General features: G+C 45.1%; 1 protein-coding gene across 2 annotated transcripts in view; it reads right to left on the bottom strand.

Moving 5' to 3' along the window:
- Positions 1-18360: 18360 nt before the first annotated feature.
- The window catches only part of ALDH18A1 (aldehyde dehydrogenase 18 family member A1), a 44281-nt gene continuing 37243 nt past the window's right edge, over positions 18361-25398 (bottom strand). For both annotated transcript variants that reach the window (XM_014858436.3, XM_014858437.3), the window contains exons 16-18: positions 22821-23007; positions 21702-21797; positions 18361-19412 (exon numbers count right to left, since the gene is read on the bottom strand). In XM_014858436.3, the coding sequence (XP_014713922.1) occupies positions 19231-19412; positions 21702-21797; positions 22821-23007 (465 nt within the window). In that variant the 3' untranslated portion in view covers positions 18361-19230. The remainder of the gene's footprint in view (positions 19413-21701; positions 21798-22820; positions 23008-25398) is intronic.

The raw sequence follows: 25398 nt of genomic DNA, 5'->3' as shown, positions 1-25398 counted from the left end.
GAGCACTGAAAATCAGGAAGCAGGGTGAGAAGTAGGTTGTCTTGGGAGGTATCCTGGGAATATCAGAAGAAAGAATTGAGGCCAAGCAGGCAGGCTGGGGGTTGCCGGGGCACCCTGTCCTGAGGGACTGTCCTGGTACTGATAGTTACTCTTCATCTCCTGCTCTTAAACTAACTGTGATACTGCAATTCAAAGACTCTACTGGACCCTTGAGGGTAGCAATGACAGAACTTGGCTCTAGTTATAGTTCTTGTTTCCTCTTTTATTAATTTATGTAAGCAATTCTGGATTTTTAAGAAGGTTTTGGAGCTTCTTGAATTGGAGCAGATAACTGAAACTTCATCTCTTTTCACATGATAGCTTTTTGGAGGTGGGTCTGATCCTGGTTTTCTATTCCAATCGGCTGCTGTGAAAGCCACTTCTTGTTCTCACTGTGGGCAGACCAATCCTCTTTTTCTCCCTGATGGAAATTCAGGAAGGAAACCAGATAACTCCCAGCAGAGATGAGAGTTGACCACAGTACCATCCAAAAGGGCTTTTAAAGATTTCAATCTTGCATGTGGGAGCATTGGCAGCTGAAGTTGGTTACTTGCTCTACATTGTCAGCTAGACAGAAGGCTTGGGAGGAGCTGTGATTCTGCCATTTTGACAGGAAAATGTTTTTTGGTGGAGAAGAGGTGGCAATTGAAACATGGCTGAAGTGCACTTTAATGCTGGAAAATTTCAGTAAAAGTGTTTGTGACAAGCATCCAAAATAAAGTACTAAACGCTCATACATAGACATTTCTCAATAAACCAACCTGCACATGCTGTGGGATTAGTGGAAGGAAGGGACATACTGACACCAAATTACCCACTGTGGCCTCTGCTCATTGCTGTTCTGCCCTTATCACATGGTGGCTTTGGAGTTTTTTGTTTTGTTTTTACCATGATTGATGGAAAATTGCCCAACCTGCACCCAGAGAACCAAGAGTCGACTGTGCTTCACTTCTTCACTTATTTCCACTCTTAGCTGAAGAAGGAGGAGAAAAAGAAGCGCTAAGCATCCTGTCATCCAGGGAAAATTTAAACAAAGTGGTAATGTGTCAGACAGCTTTGGAATAGTCCCCAAAGGTGGCAAGTAAACAAAATCTATGAAGAAAAGTTGAAAGAACTGGCATAGCTCAGCCTTAAAAAGAGAAAGTGACAGGCTAATATAGTGACTGCTTCTAGTACAGTAAACCAGATCATCTACACAGTCCAAAAACACCTCCTATGCTCAGCTGACAGCGGTGCACTGGAAAAAGCAGTGGGCCTAGCTTAGGAGAGCTAGGCTCCGTTCCGTCCTCTGTCAATGGGTGACCCTGGCTGTCTCTTTGTCTACCTCAGTTTCCACCTCCGTAAAATTAAAAAGTGGACCACTTTCGGGTCCCCAGCGAAGACTTCCTTTAAGGTTCCACAAAAGAAGCAATGTTTGGACATTTCAAACCACTCCAAAGATATAGTACTTTTAAGTTGTTACATAATAAATGCATTTATTTAGTGATCACCATCATTCAAACATGGAGCTCGCTAGGAGAAAGAATAAGGAAAGAGGTGTTGAGTGATACAATTTGGGAATCAGGCTGTACGACACTTTAGAGGAGGGATGGTGTCTGCTTCCTTTTGAGATCTTAGCACCCAGGGTGGCATCTCCTTAAGTGCCCATTAAGTTTCAAACATACACCAATGCAGAAAGAACATGCAATAAACTCCTGTGTATCCATCACCTAGCTCCAGAAATCATCCCTCATGGCCGGTTTAGCTTTTCTATGCTCCCGCCCAACTGACTTCTAAACCTCCCCACAGATCGTTTCTAAGCAAGTCCCAGACATCATGTAATTTCACTCATAAATATTTCAATGTGTCACTCTGAAAGACAAGTATTTTGTAAATACAATATCATCACACCCAAAAAATGAACACCACGTCTTTAAATATCATCTAATGTCAATTCAGTGTTCCAATTTCCCTCATTGTGTCCTAAAAATGTTTTTTTAGAGTTTGCTTAAATTAAGACCTAAAGATTACAATTGGGTGATATGTATATTTACCTTTGTTTAATCTAGAGTCACCCCACCACACACACACACACACACACACACACACACACATTCCTGTGACTTACTTATTGAAGGGACCAGGTCTCTTGTTCTAGAGTCTCCTACAGTCTGGATATTGCTGGTTGCCTCTCCACAGTATCATCTAATGTATACCTTGTATTTCCTACTAACTGGTAGTTAGATGAAAAGATTTGATCAGTTCCAGTTTCTATTTTTCGGTCAAGAATGCTTCATAGGTAGCTTTTTCTATTTCCATCAGGAGGCAGATAACGCCCTGTCATCTTTCTTTTTTTGACATTGGCAGCCATTTATGATCACTGCTTAGATCTATTATTTCATCAAGAGTTGAAAAATATTGATGTGCTAACTTCATTTCTTCTTCATTTATTTCTATAAAGAAAAACTTCATATTTATGTCTGATACATTTCTATAAAGAAAAACTTCCCCTAATCAACTATTTTGTTATCCTGACACACAGTTGGAAAAGGAATGGAATAATAATTTCTCTTTCTTTCCCTTTATTCACTAGTTTCAAAATGATGGGCTGGTTCCCCAGCATCCTTCAAAAGATGACAAATGAATTTTTTTAAAAGCATTATTATGGGGGCTGGCCCGGTGGCAGCAGTGGTTAAGTTTAGTGCACTCTGTTTCAGCTGCCCAGGTTCACAGGTTTGGATCCTGGGTGCGGACATACACCTCTCTTCAAGCCATGCTGTGGCAGCAACCCACATACAAAAGAAAAATAGAGGAAGATGGGCACAGATGTTAGGCCAATCCTCCTCACACACACACAAAAAAAAGACCCTATTATGAACTCATGGGTTTAAATATATTTAAGGAGTTTGAGTTCAATGCAGTTATAAACTTTATTGATTATCCCATTATTGGCCAGCGGGATTGTGTGAGCCTCTGGTCTGCTCCTGAGTCCTTTTGGACCAACTCCAGTGCCGTTTGATAGGTTCTTACTTTCTGTGGACTCCAGTTCTGAGATAATCTCTAAGGTCTTTCTTAGCACTGCCCTCAGACCAGGGAAAGAAGAACCCCTCCCTTGCCCTCACATATCATATACATTGAGACACAGAGTGTTTTTTCTTCTTTTCAGGTCTCACAGGAAAGTTTTCTGAAAGGTAGGTGACTGATTGAGTCAAGGAGGGAGGGGATATGTGTGGGCCTAACTGTTCCCCTCAGGCCAGAGGATGAAGCTTGAGGCTGCCAGTGAGTGGGGGAGGGGGGAAATGGCAGACAAAAATCACAGCTTCTGCCCTGGGATGTCAGGGAAAGAGTGCCCCCTTCAGTTTAAAGTGGGCCCCTCAAATCAACTCAATGGGTCCCTGGACAGAACTGATTCCTCCATAACTGCCTTCCTGCCTGTGCCCCTGCCCTACTCTCTGCTCCTCGGCTGGGGGGGTGGAGGTTTGGGAGGCACCGAGAAGTGCCTGGAACTGTTGAGTTGGAAAAGTAAGGTGTGAGGGAGGGTGACCTGCCTGTCCCAACTCTAGGGGAGCTTAAGTGGGTCAGTCTCTATCCTGCGATTGGGTTCATCCAGCCACCACCCAGGAGTCCTGGGCCTGGGACCAGCTTCTGCCCCGCCCCTGCATGTCTGTGGTCCCTGAGACTCAGGCGTCCAGATGGCAGGAACGAGCCAAGGCGAACCCGAGTCCTTAGCTTCCAAATCTCGAAGAAGTGGGCTATGAGGGGAGAGGAAGTCTTGGCTGGGAGCATGCAACAAAAGTGGGCCAAAAAAAAAGTGGGCATAGCTTGACTTACGGCTTTAAACACTTAGACATATGGTACACACGGCAGGATTTGCACTTTCGCAAACATCGGGGCAGTGTTGGTCCTTCTGGCTCGGACAGTCCAAGTCAGTGTTTGGATGCCCTAAGTAGGGAGATCTAGACTTCACAGTCCAGTCTACTCCTTCGCCCCAGTTGTTCCTCTTCCTTTCCCAGTCATCATGGAAAACAGACTCTCTTTGGCATTCCTGAAGTCTGAGCATGCTTAGAATTTGGTTTGGAGCTGCTGCTTTTCATTTAAAGTTGGTGGAAACCTGCAGTTTTGAAAGAGCATGAGACACATTTTGGACTCACCATGGTTCTCCCTTCTCTCAGAAGGGTCTCGATAATCCATGGTGACCCTCCCTAATTGCCACATCTTTGTGACCCTGCCCCTTGGCTATAGCTGATTAATCATGGTGCAGACACCTCGCGCAAATTGTCTCATCTGAGAACTCAACAGAGAGATGCAAAGGCTGAGCCTTTCTCACAGTCACACCAGTGGCATGAGGTCCACGGATGCTGGCTGATGAGGTGTCTGGAGTTGTCCTAATTCCTTCCTTGCCTAAATCCTCTTTGTTAATTTCTTCCTTCAATTAAGTGACACATTCTATAGCCTTTGAAAAAAATTTTGTTGTTTATTCGTTTGAGCTAATCTAAGTCTGTTTCTATTGCCTCCACGTACACACACATGCAAACAGAAAGCCCTTAATTAACAACATTGTTAGAAGGAGGTCTGGATGAGGATCCAAAGCACCTGGATCCACCCCTTTCCCTCTGACGCTCACATCCCTGTCATCATATCTTTAAATCCCAGACTTGTTATCCTCTGCCTCTAACCAGAGCTGAAGCAATGAGGTGAACTAGAAATAATCATAATGAAAAAAATAATGATGATAATAATAGTAATTCTTATCATTTTTTTAAGCATTTTATGTCCCAGGAAATGTGTTAAGTGCTTTACATAAATTATTTGATTGACTCTAATCCTCAGAAACAATCCTGGGCTGGTTAGAACGCTTTTGATTCTACGCAAGAGAATCTCAAATTCAAAATAACTTAAACATAAGGAAATGAGTTATTTTATACATAACAGGAAGTCCCAGCAAGGGCAGCTTCAGGGTTGGTTAAATTAGAAGTTTGATGATGGCATTAAGACAGGTTCTTTCCATCTTTTTGCTCAGCTGACTTGGGTCTCCAGGCTACCACCCCTCGTGACTGCAGAATAGCTGCTGAATTTCCAGACATCATATGGAACATGACAATGTTTAGCAGAGGGACGGGATCTTCCTTGTATCTCTTTTTTTCAGTACAAGAATAGCTTTCCAAGAAACCTCCAGTTGATCACCCCTCTCACCTCCGTGGCCACAACTGGGTCATACACACATGCCTAATCCAACCATTGACCAGGCAGTAAGATTACTGCGATGGGACCAGCCCAAGCATGATTCACTCAAGTTGAGAGTGGAAAAGGTAAAACACTCTGCAAAAGAACATTAGGTCTTTTCCAGCAAAGAGGGAAGGAAACTGTGAGATAGCTAACCAACAGTATCTGCTACAAAACTTGTGAGATACATCGGAGGGGTAAAGTGAGTTGTTCAAGGTCAAACAACCAGTTGATGGCCAATATGGGATCTGAACCCAGAATTGTCTGTTTCTAAAACCTGCTCTCTTAACCTAAACTCTGGGAGGCAGTTAGGCCTCACTAGATCCTTTTGCCTTTGAGGGATGCAAGTCACTAAGGCTTTCCTGGGTGTTTCATGAGAAGAACTGGTGTAGGAGCTACCAGTCAATCAGATTCAAGACACCAAGCAACATAGCCAACTTATTTAGCTAGTCCAACACCTCATTCAATCTCTTCTCTCATGGCTCATTCAATTCTCCTTGGCCACAGTGGAAAGGAAACTTATAACAATGTAAACTGAGTAAACACAGGCTTTAGTCCCAGATTTCTGGCTTTCCAAGTATCATAAGTGAACAAACCTCCCATTCCACATCCTTCCACTTTTCTTCTTACTCTGGTATTTCCCTCTTTGAGGAATTCCTTCTCCCAAACTTCAACCATCTGGTTCTGGTGGGGATTTGCAGTGATAACGCCAAAGGGTGACATTAAAGGGGTTGGCGAATGGTAAAGCACAGACACCAACGCATCAGAAGGAACACTTGCTGCAGTGGTAAAGCAGGATCCCGAGGCCCCCAGCTGGGTCAGCAACAAACTCATTGGAGTTGTTGCATCATGGGGAAGTTCAGGTGTCCCAGGGAGGGCCAGATGGCCATAGAGGTGGAGGATAGGAAACTCAGGAGGCTTGAGCCAGTAGGTATTTACCCACTGGTATGGAAACATTTCATTTAATGAGTTCTTAATTTCAAATATTGCATCAGTTCTAGAAGGTCTACTTGATTTGTTTTTATAGATTCCAATTCTCTGTTGAAATTCTTTACATACATATATTGTGTTCTTTTCCTTTATTTTCCTTAACATGTTTATAATACGTCATGTGTCACTTAGTGATGGGGATATGTTCTGAGAAATGTGTTAAGCGATTTCATCATTGAAATGTGCGAACACCATAGAGTGTACTTACACAAACCTAGATGACATAGCCTACTACACACCTAGGCCATGTGGTTCTAATCTTATGGGACCATGGCATAATTTTATCAGGTTCATTGTTGACCAAAATGTCATTATGCGGTGCATGACTCTACTTATTATAAATCCTTGTCTGCTAACTCAAATATCAGAATCATTTGCGGGTCTGCTTTCATTGTCTGCTTTTTCTCTTAATTACTGGTCATGTTTCCCTGTTCTTTGCGTGTCTCACAATTGTATAAAAGAACCATAGAAGTTGTAGATGATCACATTTTTCTCCAGTGATGATTCTCTTTTCCTTCTGTTAGCAGATGGGGTGAGGGACCGATCATCTCAATCTGGTCAGGAACTCAGCTGTGTGGGGGCTCCATTGCAGTTTTAGTTAGTCCTAGTCCACCTCTGGGTCATATCGTTTCTTAAAGGGAGCCCACTCAAGCTTTTGATTGGCAGCCTTGTAGGTCTCTGTCTTCTTAACCCTGAAAGCCTGTGGAAGATTCAGTTCTGTTCTTAGAAGCTCAGGCTCTTTGGTCTCTTGCCCCATACAGTTTCAAATTTTAGCAAATGTCTTGAGGAGGACACCCATCTTATGTTTGATGCAGCCCTCCTCCCTCTAACAGGACTTGGTTTCCTACCTTCTGCAAGTCTATGGCAAATTTCTCTCTGCTGTTAGACACTTCTAGCCCAGCCTTTCCTGCGCCATCCCAGAATTCAGCAAATGTCCCATTTGCTGGGAAAACTGGCCATGTGTTTAGAGCTCCTCTAAATTCCCATGTTACACCAGATCACATTGATCACCAAAAGCTCTACCAGTTTCTCTTTGTCCCAGTAAAAATCTTATGCCCAGGCCAAGCTCTATCCGTGGCCTGTGCCCAGATTTGGCAAATACCCCCAGAGAAAAAAGGGTCAGAGATTATCAGCTCATCTATAAAAGGCTTTTTCATCTCCAGAATTTTAGTCCATTAGTCCTCCTTGCTGTTACAACTCTCCAGAGTCTTTAAAAAATATGATTTTTGTCAACTTACAAAACTCAGTTGCATTTCTATACTCTAATAACAAACTTACAGAAAGAGAACTCAAGAATACAATTCCATTTACAATTGTAACAAAAAGATAAAATATCTAGGAATAAATTTAACCAAGGAGGTGAAGGACTTATACAATGAAAACTGTAAGACATTATTGAAAGAAATACATGATGACATAAAGAAATGGAAAGAGATTCCAGGCACAGGTATCAGAAGAATAAACATAGTTAAAGTGTCCATACTAGCCAAAGCAATCTACAGATTAAGTGCAATCCCAATCAGAATCCCAATGACATTCTTCACAGAAATAGAACAAAGAATACTAAAATTCATATCGGGTAACCAAAGATCCCAAATTGCTAAAGCAATCCTGAGAAAAAAAGAACAAAGCTGGAGGCATCATAATCCCTGACTTCAAAATGTACAACAAAGCCATAGTGATCAAAACGGCATGATACTGGTACAAAAACAGGCACACAGATCAATGGAACAGAACTTAAAGCCCAGAAATAAAACCACACATCTATGGATAGCTAATCTTTGACAAAGGTGCCAAGAACATACGATGGAGAAAACATAGTCGCTTCAATAAATGGTGTTAGGAAATCTGGACAACCACATGCAAAAGAATGAAGGTAGACCATCACCTCATGCCACACACAAAAATAAACTCAAAACGGATCAAAGACTTGAAGATAAGTGCTGAAACCATAAAACTTCTGGAAGAAAATATAGGTAGTACACTCTTTGACATCGAACTTAAAAGGATCTTTTTGACTATCGTGTCTTCTCCAACAAGGCAAACAAAAGAAAAAATAAACAAGAGGGACTTCATCAGACTAAACAGCTTCTGCAAGGTAAAAGAAACTAGAATCAAAACAAAGAGACAACCCACCAGTTAGGAGAAAATATTTGCAAATCATATATCTGACAAGGGGTTAATCTCCATAATATACAAAGAACTCACACAACTGCATAACAAAAAAACAAACAACCCGATCAAAAACTGAGCAGAGGATATGAACAGATGTTTTTCCAAAGAAGATATACAGATTACCAATAAGCACGTGAAAAGATGTTCAACATCACTAATCATCAGGGAAAAGCAAATCAAAACTACACTAAGATATTACCTTTCACCTGTTAAAATGACTATAATCACTAAGACTAAAAATAACAAATGTTGGAGAGGGTGTGGAGAGAAGGGAATCCTCATACACTGCTGGTAGGAATGCAAACTGGTGCAGCCACTATGGAAAACAGCATGGAGATTCCTCAAAAAACTAAAAATAGAAATACCATATGACCCAGCTATCCCTCTACTGGGTATCTACCCAAATGACTTGAAATCAATAATCCAAAGTGACCTATGTACCCTTATATTCATTGCAGCACTATTCACAGTAGCCAAGACATGGAAGCAATCCAAGTGCCCATCGACTGGCAATTGGATAAAGAAGATATGGTATACATGTACAATGGAATACTACTCAGTCATAAAAAAAGACAAAATCATCCCATTTGCAACAACATGGATGGACCAGGAGGGTATTTTGTTAAGTTAAATAAGCCAGACTGAGAAAGACAAACACCATATGACTTCACTTATATGTGGAAAATAAACAAACACACGGACAAAGAGAACCAGGGGAAGAGAGGTGGAGCATGGGCACAGGGGCTGAAGGGGAGCACTTATATGGTGGCAGACAAGAAATAACATACAACTGAAATTCCAAAGTGATGTAAACTATTATGAACTCAATTTTTTTAAAAGGCAAAAAGATACGATTTTTGTAACTTACCCAGTTTTTTCTAGTTCTTTCAGCAGGCACATTGGATTGTTGCTACATACTACATCTTATTCAAAAGAGGAAGTCCAGTGAAATTGTTTCAAGATTTAACCATGGTCAGTCACAGGTGTATATGACTGCATCAACCCAGAACCTGCCATGGTCCCTCCTCTAATTCCCACCACAGCGAGGACCGGCAGCCCAAGTGGACCAAACAGAATCCTGCACTGGAATTAGGAGCTAAGAGCTTTTTTATTTTTGCTGTGAGTGGGAGGTGGGACAAAGCCATGAGAATAAGTCTAGAAGCTTCCACTGGCTACATTCCATGCTCATGGAAGGAGCTAGTCTTCAGTCAGAGGAAAGGAAGCTCTCACACAGAAAGGAGAGGCACAGGAGTGTCCAGGGGATGTTGGAGTGTGATTCCAGTCACTCGCGCTTGCCGTGGTTTGCTTACCTGAGCCACAAATTTCTCCTGATCTAGTTCCAGTCTCTTGAGAGGATTGGCCAGCTTCATTATTTATTTTGCCCTTAGGCTTTTATGAGACACCCTATGTCGATATAACACATTATCCTCGCCTTCTTAAGCAAGGTGGAGGTGGTTTATGTTACCTGTAACTCAGTCTTAAGTAAGACTGCTTCTTTAATGAGGGGCAGGTTTAGAAGGGCCCAGTGAAAAGTATCTCCCCCCTTGCACAGAGGAAAAGAAGGAGGATGGATGGTGACAGTGCTGAGACCTCAGCTTTGGATCATGAATCTTCACCCCAAGGAGAGGCGGATGCTTCTGGACTGTGGACACCCAACCCACCGTGGGAGGAACATCAGACTTGCCTAAGAAGTCATCTGAGTTTCTCTGCCAAAACCACGCTGTTTTAATTTAAACTGGGAGACTATGTTCTCACCCTCAACAATACTCAAAGATGGGAGGGAATGGAAAAAGAGAGATTCCTGTGTTTGCACATTTCACCTACTCCCGGGACTGCTGGCTTGCAGATGAGCCTGAAGTTTACCTCAAGGATAAACAAGATAGCTATTTGGACATCACACACCACTTTGCCAGTTTCCGTTCTCCTGAATTATTTACCATCTAATTGTCTGCATTGAAACAGAATCTGGAAACACGGAGTCAGAGATGTCGTCTATTTTGTGAGTTAGGGAAGGAAAACTAGAGTCCAGTGAAGCACCCAGAGCAGAAACACTTCCAGGCTTCCTGAAGTTCTCTTGCTTTGGGAACACAGGGGTGAAGCCAGCACAGCAACACACAGACTGAGAACCGCAGGCTGGAGGTGCCCTACAACTAACTAGCCCAGTCTCTCCCCGGAGGCCACAATCCCCCCACAGGACAGAGGCCTAAGTTCTGGTCTGAGCTCACCCTCTGAGACTTGATTTCTTGTCTGCAAAATACAGGCTGCGAAGGGGGATGGGATGGAAAACTAAGCCTCTCTTTAGTTGTAAAAGATTATTTTCAAAAATTGTATTTTCACCATCGTACGAATAATTTCCCATAGGAGTAAATATTAGTAGCTATGAAAACGAGAAAAATATTCTAAAAATAATCCAAGTAGTAAAATAGAAACAGGGAAACTTAGAAATGTATAATGCCAAAACTCACTAGTAGTTTCACTGCTCAGTAAGAATCACTCATAATATTGTGACACATTTTCCTCTAGTCTTTTTTCTAACCAAATATATATAATATAATTGGGAAATATTAATCACGCTGTTTTTATAGCCTAGTTTTTTCTTTTCAACATTTTGTAGTGAGCTTCTCCCCCATGTCAATAAATATTGTTTAAAAACAAGATTCTTAATAGCTAATTGTTTTCAAATAGTTCACTGTAAAGAGCTACGTGATTAAAATATAATTAATTAGGATTCAATGGAATCAGTTTGATTTCACATTAAAATCTGATCAGGGTACTACAAAGGATGCTGATAACAATACAGAGTCACAGACTAGATAGAGAGGATGGGGAACAGACCTGGAAGCAGTTCTTCCTCACCAGGACAGTTTCAGTCTGCACAGTGACCCCACGAACTGGCCCGTGAACAGGAAGTGAGACAAACGGAACAATGGACAGATGGTCAAGGGAGGGTGCATGAGCGAGGAGCAGATCCTCGAAAACTCATGACCCCAATCATTGAACTTATTAATAACTGCTACTCTGCTATTCCATATGCTATTATGGCCTAAAAACTAACTATGGGCTAAGTGGCACCTTTATATTCATATTTCCTTCCAGTCTTTTTTCTAAGCATAGCTTTTTTCCCTTTACATAGTTGAAATCTATAGTATGCATATTTTTACCTGGTTTTTTTTCATTTATACAAACTCAGTCTTTAGGTTTGACTTGTATAAGCTTAGGATGGAGGAAAAGGAACGGTGTATCAGCAGAAAAAGACAACTTATCCATTTACCAGATTCCTGTTTATACTACCAACTTCAACTCAAATCAACGTGATTTTGAAATTTACCAGGAAAATGGTCCACTTCTTACAAATAATTTTTGGGATGGAGAATGAAGGAGAAGGCATACACACACACACACAATGTGGAGAAGGCCAATGCCTCCCCTTTCCTTATAGGCAACTGGGGTGGGGAGGGAAGGGGTAAGTAAAGGCATGTCAGGAAAGTCAGAGAAGCATCCACACCTGCTCATTATATCAAGTGTCCAGAGACTCTCTAAATTATTCAGGTGCAGTCGGCTCCCTCCAGGGGCAGGTATTGAGAAGAGTTTCCAGACAAGCATCTCCTCTTGCAAAACTGGAGCAGACTGAGGATCTGATTACTTGAAAAGGGGTCCAGTTAGTAGCTATGGCAACCTCCTTCTTCAGCTTTACAACTTGCTTTGGGCTAATGTACAAGAAGCTTCTGGGAAAATACTGCAGCTACAGCCTGCTGTGGTAGTTAGGAGATTTGAAGCCCAGCTGTCTGGATTCTAACCCAGGTTCTACCACTTCCTGTGTGACCTTGGGCAATTTACTCAACCACTCTGATCCTCAGTTTCTGTACCTGTAAAATAGGGATAACAATTCCCCTACACCCATTGTGGTAGCATCATCTGCAAGGCTCATACTATATTGCCTGGTAAATAGTAGATATCGCCTAAGAGTATCCCCACCTCATTTCCTTGGAAGAGATGTTTGGACTCTAAATAACACAACAATATCCAGAACCAAGAGAAAGCTATTCCTTACCATAAATTTATTCCTTAGAATAAATAACAGCTAACAGTTATTGAAGGTTTACCATATGCTGGATATTGTGCTGAGTGTTTTACATATAATCTCACAAAACCCATTTACAGATAGGTATTATCAAAGTTCAGAGAAGTTAAGACACTTGCCCCAGGTCAAACAGCTAGTTAGTGGTGGAATCAAGGTCCAAACAGTGATTTGTCTCTTATCCTGTGTTCTTAGGTAAAGGGGTTTCTGGAGGTGAGCAGTCTGAGGCTGGCAGTGGGGGTGCAGTTCACCAGGACTTGAAGGAAGGCAGGCCTCCTTAGGTCCGTAGGCCCAGACTGCCCTCTAGCGTTAGAGGAATCTTGGGGCCAGATGGAATAAAGAGCGAGCTGCTTTTCTTTTGAGGTGCTAGTGAACCCTTCTCCCTTCCAGCCTGGAACAGATCTGTCTAGTTTGGTGCCATCCTATTGGCCAAAGGGTTTCTCCTAGGAATGGTGGGGGCCGGGGGAGGAGGTGTCGGGGCAGGGGAGGAGCACAAGGTGGGGCGGGGGGTGGGAATAGGTGGTAAAGACCTGGGGTTAAAGAGAATTATCTGGGGGGTAGAGCAGCAATTCTCAGACAGATTAAGCTTTGAACCATGGGATGGGTGCATGTCTCTTATTCCCAGCACCTGGCACACAGTAGGTGCTAATGGAATACTGAATGAAGTTTTAAATCTGATTTCTCACTAAATGGGGCAGCTCTGCCAGTAAGAGCAGCTATAAAGTCATTAATCGACTTTGCCGGAAGCACTAGCAGAGACGCTATGGTAACATGTAACCCACTTTCCGCTCCTACAGACTACAAGGGCATGTCCACGACTTAGTGGGAAGGAAGACACTCCTAAGTTGTTAAGAAATGGGTTGGGGCCAGTGGAGATATATGATCATTTTAGGCTGCCACCATCACACCAGTGTCCCCAGTGGTCTACGGATCTCAGAGATGGGTCCCCTCCACCTCCATAACTCTGCCCAAGTAGTCCATTTCAGTGGTCAAGGAGCACCTGTATGCATTGCTCCTACTGGGCCAGTGGGAAATACAAAGACATACCAGGTGGGTCCCTACTGCTAACTGTGGCTAATGCTGATGGAGCTGCTTCCATGAGCTGGGTGTCCAATCCATTACCTGAATCTCTCCTGATAGGTAGGTGTTAGTCCTCTTCTTTTTCCAAATAAGGAAACTAAGGCTCATTTCCGTAACTCTGCTAAGTTCATACAATTTATAGATGGCAGAGCAGGTCAATATGACTCCCAAATGCATGCTCTTTCCACCATGTCACTCTGGCTAATTCTTTGGAATAACAGGGCCCCTGTTACTGTGGCATTTTCCTAAAATGCAAGATCCTCCAAGAGAATCACCCCCATCGAGCCGTCAGTGTACAAACAGATGGCTTTTCTTACACTTTGGTGGTCTAGCTTTCTCCAGCCTAATTGCCTGCTGCTCCTTGGGTGGTACCCTCTGCTCAGGGCAAGTCTCAACTCCCTTCCTCCTCTCAGAACAGACGGCCCTGGAGTTTCACTTTTTCTCCATCTCTTACAGAGCAATTCAGCTTTCCCCCAACCTACCACAAAACCTGAATTCTAAACCCATCAGTGAACTCAAGGGAACAAAGGAGCTGTCTAAGAAAATCCACTCTTTAGAGAGGCCTTAGGGTAATTGTGGCAAACAGTGCTAGCAGTTTACCCCACAGATCTTTATCCTCTTTGTTTCCTTACAAAAAGAGGATCCTTTCTGTTTGGCAGGAATGTACCCAGCTGTAAAGCTACATTTCCTAGCTTCCCTTGCAGCTAGAGTTGTCCATGTGGCCACATGAAATAGTTCCTCCCTAACAGCCATGTTGTTTAGCTGAATGGATCCCACTCCCAGCTCCATGAATCAATGAGGATAATTTTCTTCCCCTACCCAATTTCCCTTCTCCTTTACCAATAGACTCCTACTTCTTAGAGTTGCAATATGCCCAGATGAAAAAACAACACTTCTCAGATCCCTTGTAGACAAGAGGGTGGGGCACAAGGTGGGGGGTGTGGCCTGAGCCAGTTCTGGCCAAAGCAGTGGATGGGCCTTCCTGGAAAGGCGCTTAGAAGGGGTGGCTGGCATGTGCTCTTACCCATGGTTCTTCCTCCTTCCTGTTACCTGGAACACAGTCCTGATGGTTGGAATTCCACTAGCATCTAGACAAGGGCCTCACCCTAGGATGGAAGAGCAGAAATCAAAAGGAGCCCAAGAGCCTGATGACATCATGGAGCCATCACCTCAGCCCTGAGATGCCTACCTCCAGACCTCTTTTTACACGAGACAAAACTGAACCCCTATCACGTTCTAGCTCTAGTTGTTCGGATTTCCTGTGACAGGCAACTCAATTTCTACATTTAGTGATTGATTCAGGCCAATTTAGTAAGAGTAAAGCTTAGGACTTTCACTGGACAGTGGTGGGAGGAAACGTAGTTTTCTGACCCCACTCCATCACCCAACCCACAATAGTGGACGGGTTGGCAGGTATCTCGAGCTGTGGTTCTCAAAGTGTGGTTACTGGATTGGTGGCCAACAGCAGCAACAGCAGCTGGAAACTTATTAGAAATGCAAATTCTTAGCCCCTATCCCAGATCTACTGAATCAGCAATCTGTTTTAACAACCCTGCAGGTGATTCTGAGATGTTAAAGTTTGAAAACCACTGATTTACAGAGATCTACAGAGAAAAAGAGCCAAGCCCTGATGAAATCATGCCTGAACTACGCCTCTGGACTTCCTCAGTTATGTAAGCAACTAAATACCTTTTCCTTCTGTAAAACTAGTTTGACCTGGGGTATCTGTTACTTGAACCTGAAAACATTCTCACAGTTGCTGCTTCGTGGACACTATCCATACAGGGCACAAAATACTCCCAGAAATATTTTGTCCCATGTAGATTTGAGAGACAGATGCGAGTAGTAATGACATCAACAACACCTGCCCTTGAATCAAAAAAGAGCCTTGATTAGCAGATAGAAAGCCTTAGCCAGGCAAGATTTCCAGAGGATTCATCTAAATATGCAGAATCTTTGTGTTTGCCCAGAGATTTACAAATGAATGTTTAATTTAGAAGGGCACACACACTGCATGTATTTTATACTGTACTGCAGCGCTCACGTCTAAGTATCTGGAAACCAATGGCTCTTGCTTTGCTCCCGCCGCCTGCATACAGAAGCCCTGCTCCCCTCAGCCGAAACGGGATCACCTATCTTCTTTCAAACAGAAGATGACGTCACCTGGGTTCACTTCTCTTCCCCAGACCCAAGATAGGGTCCCTACTGCTCATGCCCTTCTCAGTAGCAGCTGCCCACCCACTCTAGGTGCTTAAATGTCTGATCAGAGTCCAGTGCTCTGCTCCTCCCGCTCGTGTGGAGGGCAAGGCTGGGATTCTGGTGACCAGACGATGCTGGGATGGGAAAATCTGGCTCGTGAATACTGCCTCAAGAGTAACGGAAGAAACTTGTAGTTTCTTGTGGAGTGCAAAGCTAAGCGCACAGCTGGGCACCTGAAAACCACAGCAAGTGACCATCTCCTGCTTATGGAGGGCTTGCTACGTGCCCGTGTCGTGCCGAGTATTTACTTTACCACCTATGACAGAGATGTCAATATTCCCACCAGGAAACGGAGGCTCACAGAACTTAAGTAACTTGCCCAAAGTCACTCGTTTAACAAACGGTAGCAATTTGAACCCAGGTATATTATCCAGAGTCATCTAAGATGAAAGAGATAGAAACCCAACTCAAACCAGCTTAAGCAAAAAAGGGGGAATTATTGAATTGAGTCCAGTGGTGGAAGTCAGGCATGGATGAAACCAGGTGGGCAAAGTCTATATCCCCTGGCTCCCTTTCCTCTGTGTTGGATGCTTCTCACACAGGTCTCTCTACGTGGCAGGAAGGATGGATACTATCAGCTTTAGACCTCCTTGAGACGTGGAGTTTATAACCCCAGAGGAGGAGAGTTTGTTTTTCCTAATAACTGCAGCAAAAATTCACTTGTACCAGGACGCTGTTTGGCCAAGTTTCAATCCTATGCCCAGTCCTGAAGCGAGCACTGTCAGCAGGGCAGCAGAGGACTCAGAGTGGTCAGGCCCAAGTCACGTGACTACCACTAAAAACAGCGACGCAGGGGGAGGTCAGCATCCCTCCCCTGAATCAGAGACTGAGCAAGATCACCACAAAATTGGGGAGAGAGGGTTCTCTAAGACACGGGATATAGAGCAGACAACACCTATGATAATCTAGTCCTTGGCTGCCCACCTTTCTTCCTATAGGAATAATTTTGTAAACGCCCCCATCATGTACGTATATACTGTATTGTTGAGAGACTTTTGGCTGTAAGTAACAGAAAACCTAAACCCAAGTAAACTTGGCTTGACAAATAAGAACCTATGTTATTTTACGTCTCCCAGGAGGGCTCTTATTCCTCTTTGTTGGGAGGGGCAGCTTCCGAATCGGTTAGTTCAGTGGCATGAGCTGTCAAGCCAGGAAAGGAAGTAGTAGGGCTGGACCACAGGAGGGATTTCAGAAGAAAAAGCCCCCTTCCCTTAGCCTGGACAAGGCAGGAAGTCCTAGAAGCTCACCTGGGGGGCGGTCCTTGTGAGGCTATGGCTGCCTCCTGGCCCTCTTTTAGGGAATCTCTTCACTTTGGGTGGCAAAGGGAGAATGCTGATGGCCCACGGTTTCTACAGAAATGGACTAAGGCTGAGGTTGCTGCAGAGGGGAAATGGCCTGGTTGGATAACTGAGCTTTACCTGTGTATTCCAGACCAAACCCCACCCCCATTCCATGCCCTAAGAAGGGTTGGCTCCGTCAAGATTATACCGATGTCAGCTGTTTGGGATGTAATACCTTCTGTTTACCCACATGCACTTCTGCCCCAAACTGGCATACTCACTGCTCTCCAACTTGAGTTTCATCCCCCTCTGGACTTTCACTCGCACCAGTGCCCTGCCTGAATGCTCTGCCTGCTCCCTACTCCTACGACTCGTCTTTCTCAGGGCCCAGATCCAGGCCTGCGTGCTCAGTGGCGTCTTCCCCAAGGGCCCCGGCCTTCCGGAGTCGCTTTCTATTTTAGACTCCAGGGGCACTTGTTGTCTGGTTGGGAGCTGATTGTGGTATTTGCCACACAGTTTCAGGCAGGACTTTGTTTATTGCCTTTTCAGGCAAGCTCTGCCAGAATCCCCCATCCAGAGGGCAGGCAAGAGGGTAACTGGCCAGACCATGTAAGGGTCTGGATGAGAAGGAGAGTTTGGAGCCAGCCTGGGAACTTGTTTCACCCGACACAATTCTTGTGCTCATAAAACATCCTCAGAAGATAAGAGGCATGTAAGTGAGGGCTTATTTCTTTCAGAGGAGCCCCACGAGACACGAAATCTTTCACTGCAGACTGTCGGGCACCAGGGACCCTAAGAACAGGAGCTAGATGGCGGGGTTGGGGCGGTAGAGCTGTCAGTGAAACAGGCATCCTGTCTCTGCAATGGGACTGGCAGGGAGGATCTTCCAGAGTGAACTAAGGATGTCAGCCGGGGCTATTGGCGTCTGGGTGGACGCTGTGTGGACCTGGCACAATGGCAGCACGCTGGCGGTGTACACAGCCTGACTTCAGACCATCACCAGGCTTTCGGTCCTTCAGCTCCTGGGGCTTAATCTCCTGTTTTCCTCTCCTCTCTCCCAACACCTCCCTGAGGATGAGTCCATGCCTGGGGTCTGCCTGAACTGCTTCCACTGACGCTGTTGAGGCAGATGGCTGGGCGTCTCCCCACCAACTTCCAGAGAAGAGACGATGTGTAACAGTGGGGTGTGAGAGCCACAAGGGAGGAAAGAGGAAGAGGGTAACGACAAAGGAGGAGAAAATTTTACTCGTGCACAAGGGCTTTTCATAAGAACTTTATTTCTCAAAAAGGGGGGAAGAATCCAAAGTACTAAAATAATCCTCTAATTTTCGTTTTGGAGAGAAAGGATAGGATGACAAAATAATTTATATAAAAGTCTCAAGCGTAATTGCTGCAGCACATACTTCATCCTGAGACTCACACCTCCTGCCTGCAGCTCCAGGTTGCAGCTGCAGCAAGGGTAATGCCGACTCTCCTGCATCTGGGGACGCTGCAAGCATCTGGAATGCTTATTTACATTTACTCAGCAAATAAATACAAAAGGTCAATCTTCCCAGTGAAAATGATTCAGTTCATTTTTGTGATTGTTTCAAATAAGAATGCCAGAAAGAAGAGCTGCCCCTTTTTTCTACAATCTCACATCTCTCCTTTTCGAGGATGACTATGAGTGTGAAAGAAATGAAATGCAGGAGGACTTATTAGGTATGAGTGGCTCCAGTACCAACCAAATGCCAAGGGAGACTTTACCTCATTGAGGCGATAAAAGGTAAAAAGCAGCCACAATTTTTCCATTGCCTTTTATGTGGGCGAACTGCATCTTTCTGTTTCTGTCACTGCAAGGAACTGGACTGGGTGAAGCAAAGTCCAAACCTGTAGCAATTAAGCAAAGTCCCTATCCATAGCAATTATTTTCTAGCTTAAAAAAAAGAGAGAGAGTAGAGTGACCTGGAACACGCATTAGCCGAGACTGATGTTACCAAACTGAGCCCAGAAGCATCTAGGTGAGCTTCCCAACAGGCAGACCCTTCCAGCAAGTGGGAGACAAGACCTGGCTCATCCCCTGAGATTCCTAAGACAAGGTGAACTGTGAAGACCTCTCGGTACACTCCGGCTCTTCTCTGAACGCTTTCAGTTGGTGTTTCTCTGAGGAACAGGGAGGGTCTCGTGAAGATATTTTAAACTTCCATGCTCTGAGAAATCTGAGACCACGTGGTCTTGCCCTCGCAGCAGCCACTTGGTGGTAAGGAGTCCCTCCAGTCCTACTGGTCCCCGGGCGTGGATTCGTGATGTACTGATGCCCACTTCAGCTCCTGCGAAAAAGCATGGATGAGGACGTGGCTTTCCCTAGCCTCCACTTCCTGTCTGCCCTCCAGACCCACGTCTCTTCCTTCTCCTTATGTGGCACCCTGTCTCCCTGCCCACTCTTGACCCCTCCTCCCCAGGCCAGCCAGAGTTCCACTGTCTCTGTAAACCTGTTCTCTGGTCACTAGACATCATGAAAAGCCCCCTTCTTCTGCAAACACAATGTGTGGGCCTCTCTTTTGTACTTCATCCCCAATGCATTTTGCTAATACCAGAGGTGCTGTCTCTGCTATCTGTTTAGTATCTGGATTGTCTATCATAATTCAACATTTGGGCATCTTCTGAGGTATACAACAATAATTAGTATAGAGGTCTTATCTCCCCAAATATTCTTTAAATCCTAGAATGTAAGGGACAAGTTCTTAGTGTCCCTCAGAATTCTTAGCACACAGGTACACATTAGACAGTTGCTGAGTACATGGAGGGGTGCTATTCATGTCTTTTCCCTCTTGCTCCAGGCTTCGGGACCATGTTTGCTGGGACATCGGGGGTCTTCCTGGGTCTGGCCCCGGGTTCTGCACTGCACACAGGACAGGCAGGCCTTCCTGGTTCACCACAACTTTACTGAGCATGTACTATGTACAGGCACTGTGCTGGGTGAGCCCTAGGGATAAGGGTGAATAATTGATACAAGGTCCTGTTTTCGTGTGGGCAAGGGGCTGAAGAACAGTTCAGCACATAACTTCACATGGTGACTGAGTGCAGTGGAGGGAGCTGGGACAGACTGTGTGGGTCGGGTGGGGACACACTCGAGAGGGTAGCCAGAGAGAGCCTCCCTGAGGCGGTACCTTTCCGCTGCAACCTGAACAAGGCGAAGGAGCCAGCCAGGGGCACAGCAGGCGGAGAGGGGCTGCAGGCAGAGAGAAGCGGAGGGCAAAGGCCTGAGCGGGGATGTGCCCAGGGTAGAGTTGGCATGGGGAGGGAGACCCCTGGGCAAGCCTGGTTGAGCAGTGAAGAGACCACAGGACTCTGGGCACATTACCTAACCCTTCCTCACACTCCCACTGTTTCCTCTGGAAAGTGCAGAAAACATGGAATCCATTTTGAAGCACTCAGTGAGATAATGGCTGTGATGCACTTAGCACAGCGCTGGGGATGTAGTGAACGCTCAACGTGCATTATCTGTCACTGCTATCAACGCATTTCCCAGGAATTTAACTCAATTAGAGTTGGAGCTTTTGCTCTGAGCTGGTGATGGAAAGACAGCGGAGGGGTCTTCCGCTCTCCCCCATTCTTGGACTTTCACTTGAAAGCTGGCACCTCAGCCCTTAAAAGCACGCTGCTATTTCTTCTTCAAGAACATGGAATACAGAGATCTGTGCAAGCAATGCGATAATTAAATCAAAACCCCAACATCACAGGAGCAGGGAACTGAGAAAAAAGAGCCTAATGACTAAGAATAACCGGGTAAAATTCCCTTTAATAACCTTTAACAATTCAGTGAGAACTATTTCTCCAGGCAGATCATCTAGTCAAAGGTTCAGAGGGATTAAAATGTTTTAAGTGGTTGAAATAATTCTCCGATGTGTCATAAATGCCTTATCGGAGCTCTGCAGAGTGGTACCCCGGAAAACCAAAGACTGAGAAACCCCTCACAAGGGGAGAGAAGGGTATCTTTCTGAAGCTTTTTATTTCAGTCTGCTTTACAGGTAAATCTTGCACTTCCGGGCTTACCTGTTTGTTTCTGATGCTGACACTTAAGCCCAGCATCAGTACTAACACCTTCTTTTGTCCTGTTCTCATGGGGAATTCCTAGCTCTGAGGCAACCTGGCTGTGTCTCTCTGAAGAAGTAAGTCTGCAAGGGCAGTGCTCTCGAGGGACCTCGGCATGTACACCTGTCACAACCTGTGCATGAAGACACGCTGTGGTCTGCCCAAACTGAGGTGGGAGTGATCTGGGCTTTGGACTTGCATAAGTTTGGGCCTGAATGCCAGCTGTGTGACTTTGGGCAAGTTACTTCACTTTTTTGAATCTCAGTTTCCCTATCTGTGAAAAACGAAATACCAGTACCTACCTTCTTAACACGTGACATGCCTACAGCATAGGACTTCCAGCAACTCACGGCAGCTATTATTGTCCTCGCTCATAAACCCACCCTCCCACAATTCTGTCTCTATTATCTTGATCAAGCATGGATTATGGAGAGATTAAGATTAAAACCAACCTCACCACACTCCTTGGACCACACAGTGGTACACAAGGGACTCCTTTTTCCCCTGTCCAGAGTCTTTCTTACCTAGTCCGAAGCGGTAGCCATCAGAGAAGCGAGTGCTGGCGTTCCAGAACACGCAGGCGCTATCCACGTGCTGGAGGAAGAACTCTGCTGTTTTCTCTGCAGCATGAAGTGAGAGAAGAAATCAAGTTAGGATGACACACGGAGAACATCCCTGCTTCCAGCCAGTCACTGGTGGCTGACTGGGGCAGGGCCCAGGCCCCAAGGAGTTTCCCCACATATTGAACACGCAGACCTGTGAGAAATCTGAAGAAGGTGGCAAACCCACTTCATCAGTCACTGTTGTGGGAAGAGTACTTGTCTGGGAAAGACCGCTTTGGAATCCAGATCTCCTACTGGAGACACACCCTCAATGCTGCAATGGCTTGTCTACACTATCTGTTTATAGGCTCTGGAGTGAACACAGAGCCTATTTGTTTATAGGCCTCAGTCTGAACTCCAACTCCACACCCACTAGCTGGGTGACCTCTCTGAGCCTGAGTAAGATGGGAAGTGACAATATTACCCAGTCCACAGGGTTGTGGAGAAGATAAAATGAGTTGACATCCATAGAGCACTCATCCCAGAGCCTAGCACGTGGTGAGTATTCAGTAAATGTTAGCTATTACTATTGGTGGTGTTCTGATTTCCCAATAAACTGACTGTAAATTCCCTGAGGGGGCCACATGGGCTTCCTTCACCACCGGGCCTCCAGTGCCTGATACCGAGGTGTCTCTCTCAATACATATCTGTGGGATGAAGGAATGTGGAGAGCTGGTTCTGCCCTTAACAAGATGGTTCTGGGCCTTGGTTTCCTCAGTTGTAAAATGGATTTATTCCAACAACTGGAAATATTATTTTAACGATGAAATGATAAAACCTCTGAGACAGAGCGAGTCATCTTTGAGTGGAGCTAAACATCTCTTCCCCGCCTGCTCCCACATGGCCCGCTGTGACAATATAATGAGGGAAGGGATGTGAAAGCACTCGGCAAATCATCAAATGCAACCAAGACCAGGCTTTCTTTAGTCTATTTGGATTATGTTTTCCTGCAGGCCAAGAGGGGCTGAGAGGAGCAGGACCACCTTGGAGATCAAAGCAGAAAAAGCAGACACCATATGCTTGAAGCATCTGGACACTGACCATTCTCTGTGACGATGACATCTGTATGGGAGCTGCCGTACTTGTGGATGTGGTCGATGGCCTCCTGGACGTTGTCCACCACTTCAATGCACAATTCCAGGTCCCCATACTCAGTTCGGAGGGACTTCACTTCGGAGGGGCTGAAGGTCAAATAGGAGGCGAACTTGGGGCCTGCGTGAATCTTCACCTGGAACAGAGGAAGTCCGGGGCAACAACATGAACGCAACAGAAACAAGCACACTCACACTTCTTCCTCTAGGATCACACAGCAAGATGGGCCTGAAGATGATGAGCCTGTGGCTCCTGTAGCCTGGACAACTAACCTAGTCCCTGCCTTCCTTTTAGAGGCAGCTTCCCATCCTCCAGGATGCTCTGCTTTCGAAAAGGCTGACTGGCCACTTGCCAGCAGTGGCCCTCAGTAAAACTGGGGCAGGGATTTAAGCAGAAAGCCTCTGAATGTTAAGAATGAGCAAGGCATTCATGCGGCTATCAACATAAGCCCTTGACTGCATTTTACTTAAATGAACATCTGACTATAAAAATCCCATTCTCAGGGGCCGACCCGGTGGCGCAGCAGTTAAGTTTGCATGTTTCGCTTCGATGGCCCGGGGTTCGCCGGTTTGGATCCCGGGTGCAGACATGGCACTGCTTGGCACACCATGCTGTGGTAGGCATCCCACATATAAAGTAGAGGAAGATGGGCATGGATGTTAGCTCAGGGCCAGTCTTCCTCAGCAAAAAGAAGAGGATTGGCAGCAGTTAGCTCAGGCTTAATCTTCCTCAAAAAAAAAAGTCCCATTCTCAGGGCTGGCTCAATGGCATAGTGGTTAAGTTCGTGCACTCCACTTTGGCGGCCTGGGGTTCGCAGGCTTGGATCCTGGGTGTGGACCTACACGCCGCGCATCAAGCCATGCTGTGGCAGGCATCCCACATACAAAATAGAGGAAGATTAGCACAGACGTTAGCTCATGGCTGATCTTCCTCACACACACAGACACAAATCCCATTCTCTGCATATGAGACCTGAGCAATGGACTCATGGAAAGAGGGAGATGCCACGTATACAGTTCTACTCCCTTCACCCCGGAGAATTCTTAGGTGTGCTTTAGAGGAAAACAGTGCTTGGTTAGTAACCACCTCAAAACACGGCTGTCAGATTTCTGACTCTGTCAATCTGGCCCCACCTCTATGTTCGGCTCAGCTCCAGACTCTGGGGCTAATCCTGTTCCTGGCTGGAGAACTTTAAGGATCCTGATGCTGGTGACTGACGGCCCCGGTCACAAGTCAAAAAATCCCACTTTGGCCTCATTCTCTGAGACTTCCCCAGGGCAGGGTTCACACCTTGATTCTTTGGGACCAAGCTCTTGCCTTGGCACAAGTTACAACAATCAGTGCTCGTCCTGTCACTGCTCCTGAGACCCTGCATGGTTTCCTACTGGGGACCCCATGTCCTCCAGGCCTCGGTCCAACCACGTTCCGCAGGGCCTGGAATCCCCTCCCACAGCGGCAGCTCTGTGCAAGTCGCCCCGCTGGTTTACTTCCTGCAACACAAAGGTGCTGCATGAAGTACATATTGACTCATTTTGACTTGAGAAACATCAAGGCAATCCTGAGGATGACTGAGGATACCACGGGTTTGTCTGAATCAGGACTGGGGGTTTTATTCCTGGCTAAAAGACAGCTTGCTTCCTGTCCGGTCTGGTGTGGTGCTTGGCATACATAGCTGCCCAATTAAACAGGCCACTAACGTAAAGCAGGGCCCCAAACATGAGTGATCATGTGCTCTGACTCCCTTTTAACTTGTAGAGTACATTTCCATTTTCAAAACAATCTTCTCAGGTTCTCACTGGGACCATGCCACATTTATAAGCTGATTAGAACCTTTCTTTCCAGCAAAAGGATGGAAGGGAAAAGACACATGCTTAGGGTCAAAGGAAGCAAGGCCACCAGTCACTTTCTCTACTGCTGGGCTAGTTTATGTAATTCTGAAAGGGCACCACGACATGAGATATTAGAGCTTAAAATGCATCCTGACAGAAAATTTAAGATCGTCTGTTTTTGCCCAGAGAGCATCTATTTTCTAGCAATTAGAAATTTAGGATGGAACATACACTTGTGTTTGAAACTTCCTGGCTTTGGTTGTTTATAAACTTAATGACATGGTAAGAAAATAATCCAGAGAGGACATTACACAAATTGTTGACTCCCGAATGTCACTGTATTAAGTACATTAATACTGGTAATTTAAGACATTTGTGGAGGAATGGATGCATATAAATTTTTGGTTTGAAAACATTGCTGTACTATCTTTTCAAATCGAATCCAAACAGGAATGTGTTCAGAAAAATAACCTTTAAACTATGCCACCTGAATAAAAGGTTGCCAGAAATAGCCCATTCAGTGGGCTGCCACGTAATCTGTCTTATCTTTGGAGGCTCTTAGCACTTAGCACATTCCACTTTGTAATGACGCTGTTTGTGTATGGGTTTCTTCCATCTACTAGACTGTCAGAAGGCAGGGGCATGTCTTACGCATCTCTGTGTATTTAGCACAGAACTTTGTACATAGCAGATGCTCC

The sequence above is a fragment of the Equus asinus genome, chromosome 2 (genome assembly GCF_041296235.1).
Source record: "Equus asinus isolate D_3611 breed Donkey chromosome 2, EquAss-T2T_v2, whole genome shotgun sequence".
Lineage (NCBI taxonomy): Eukaryota > Metazoa > Chordata > Mammalia > Perissodactyla > Equidae > Equus > Equus asinus.
This window is presented reverse-complemented; position numbering and strand designations above follow the sequence as displayed.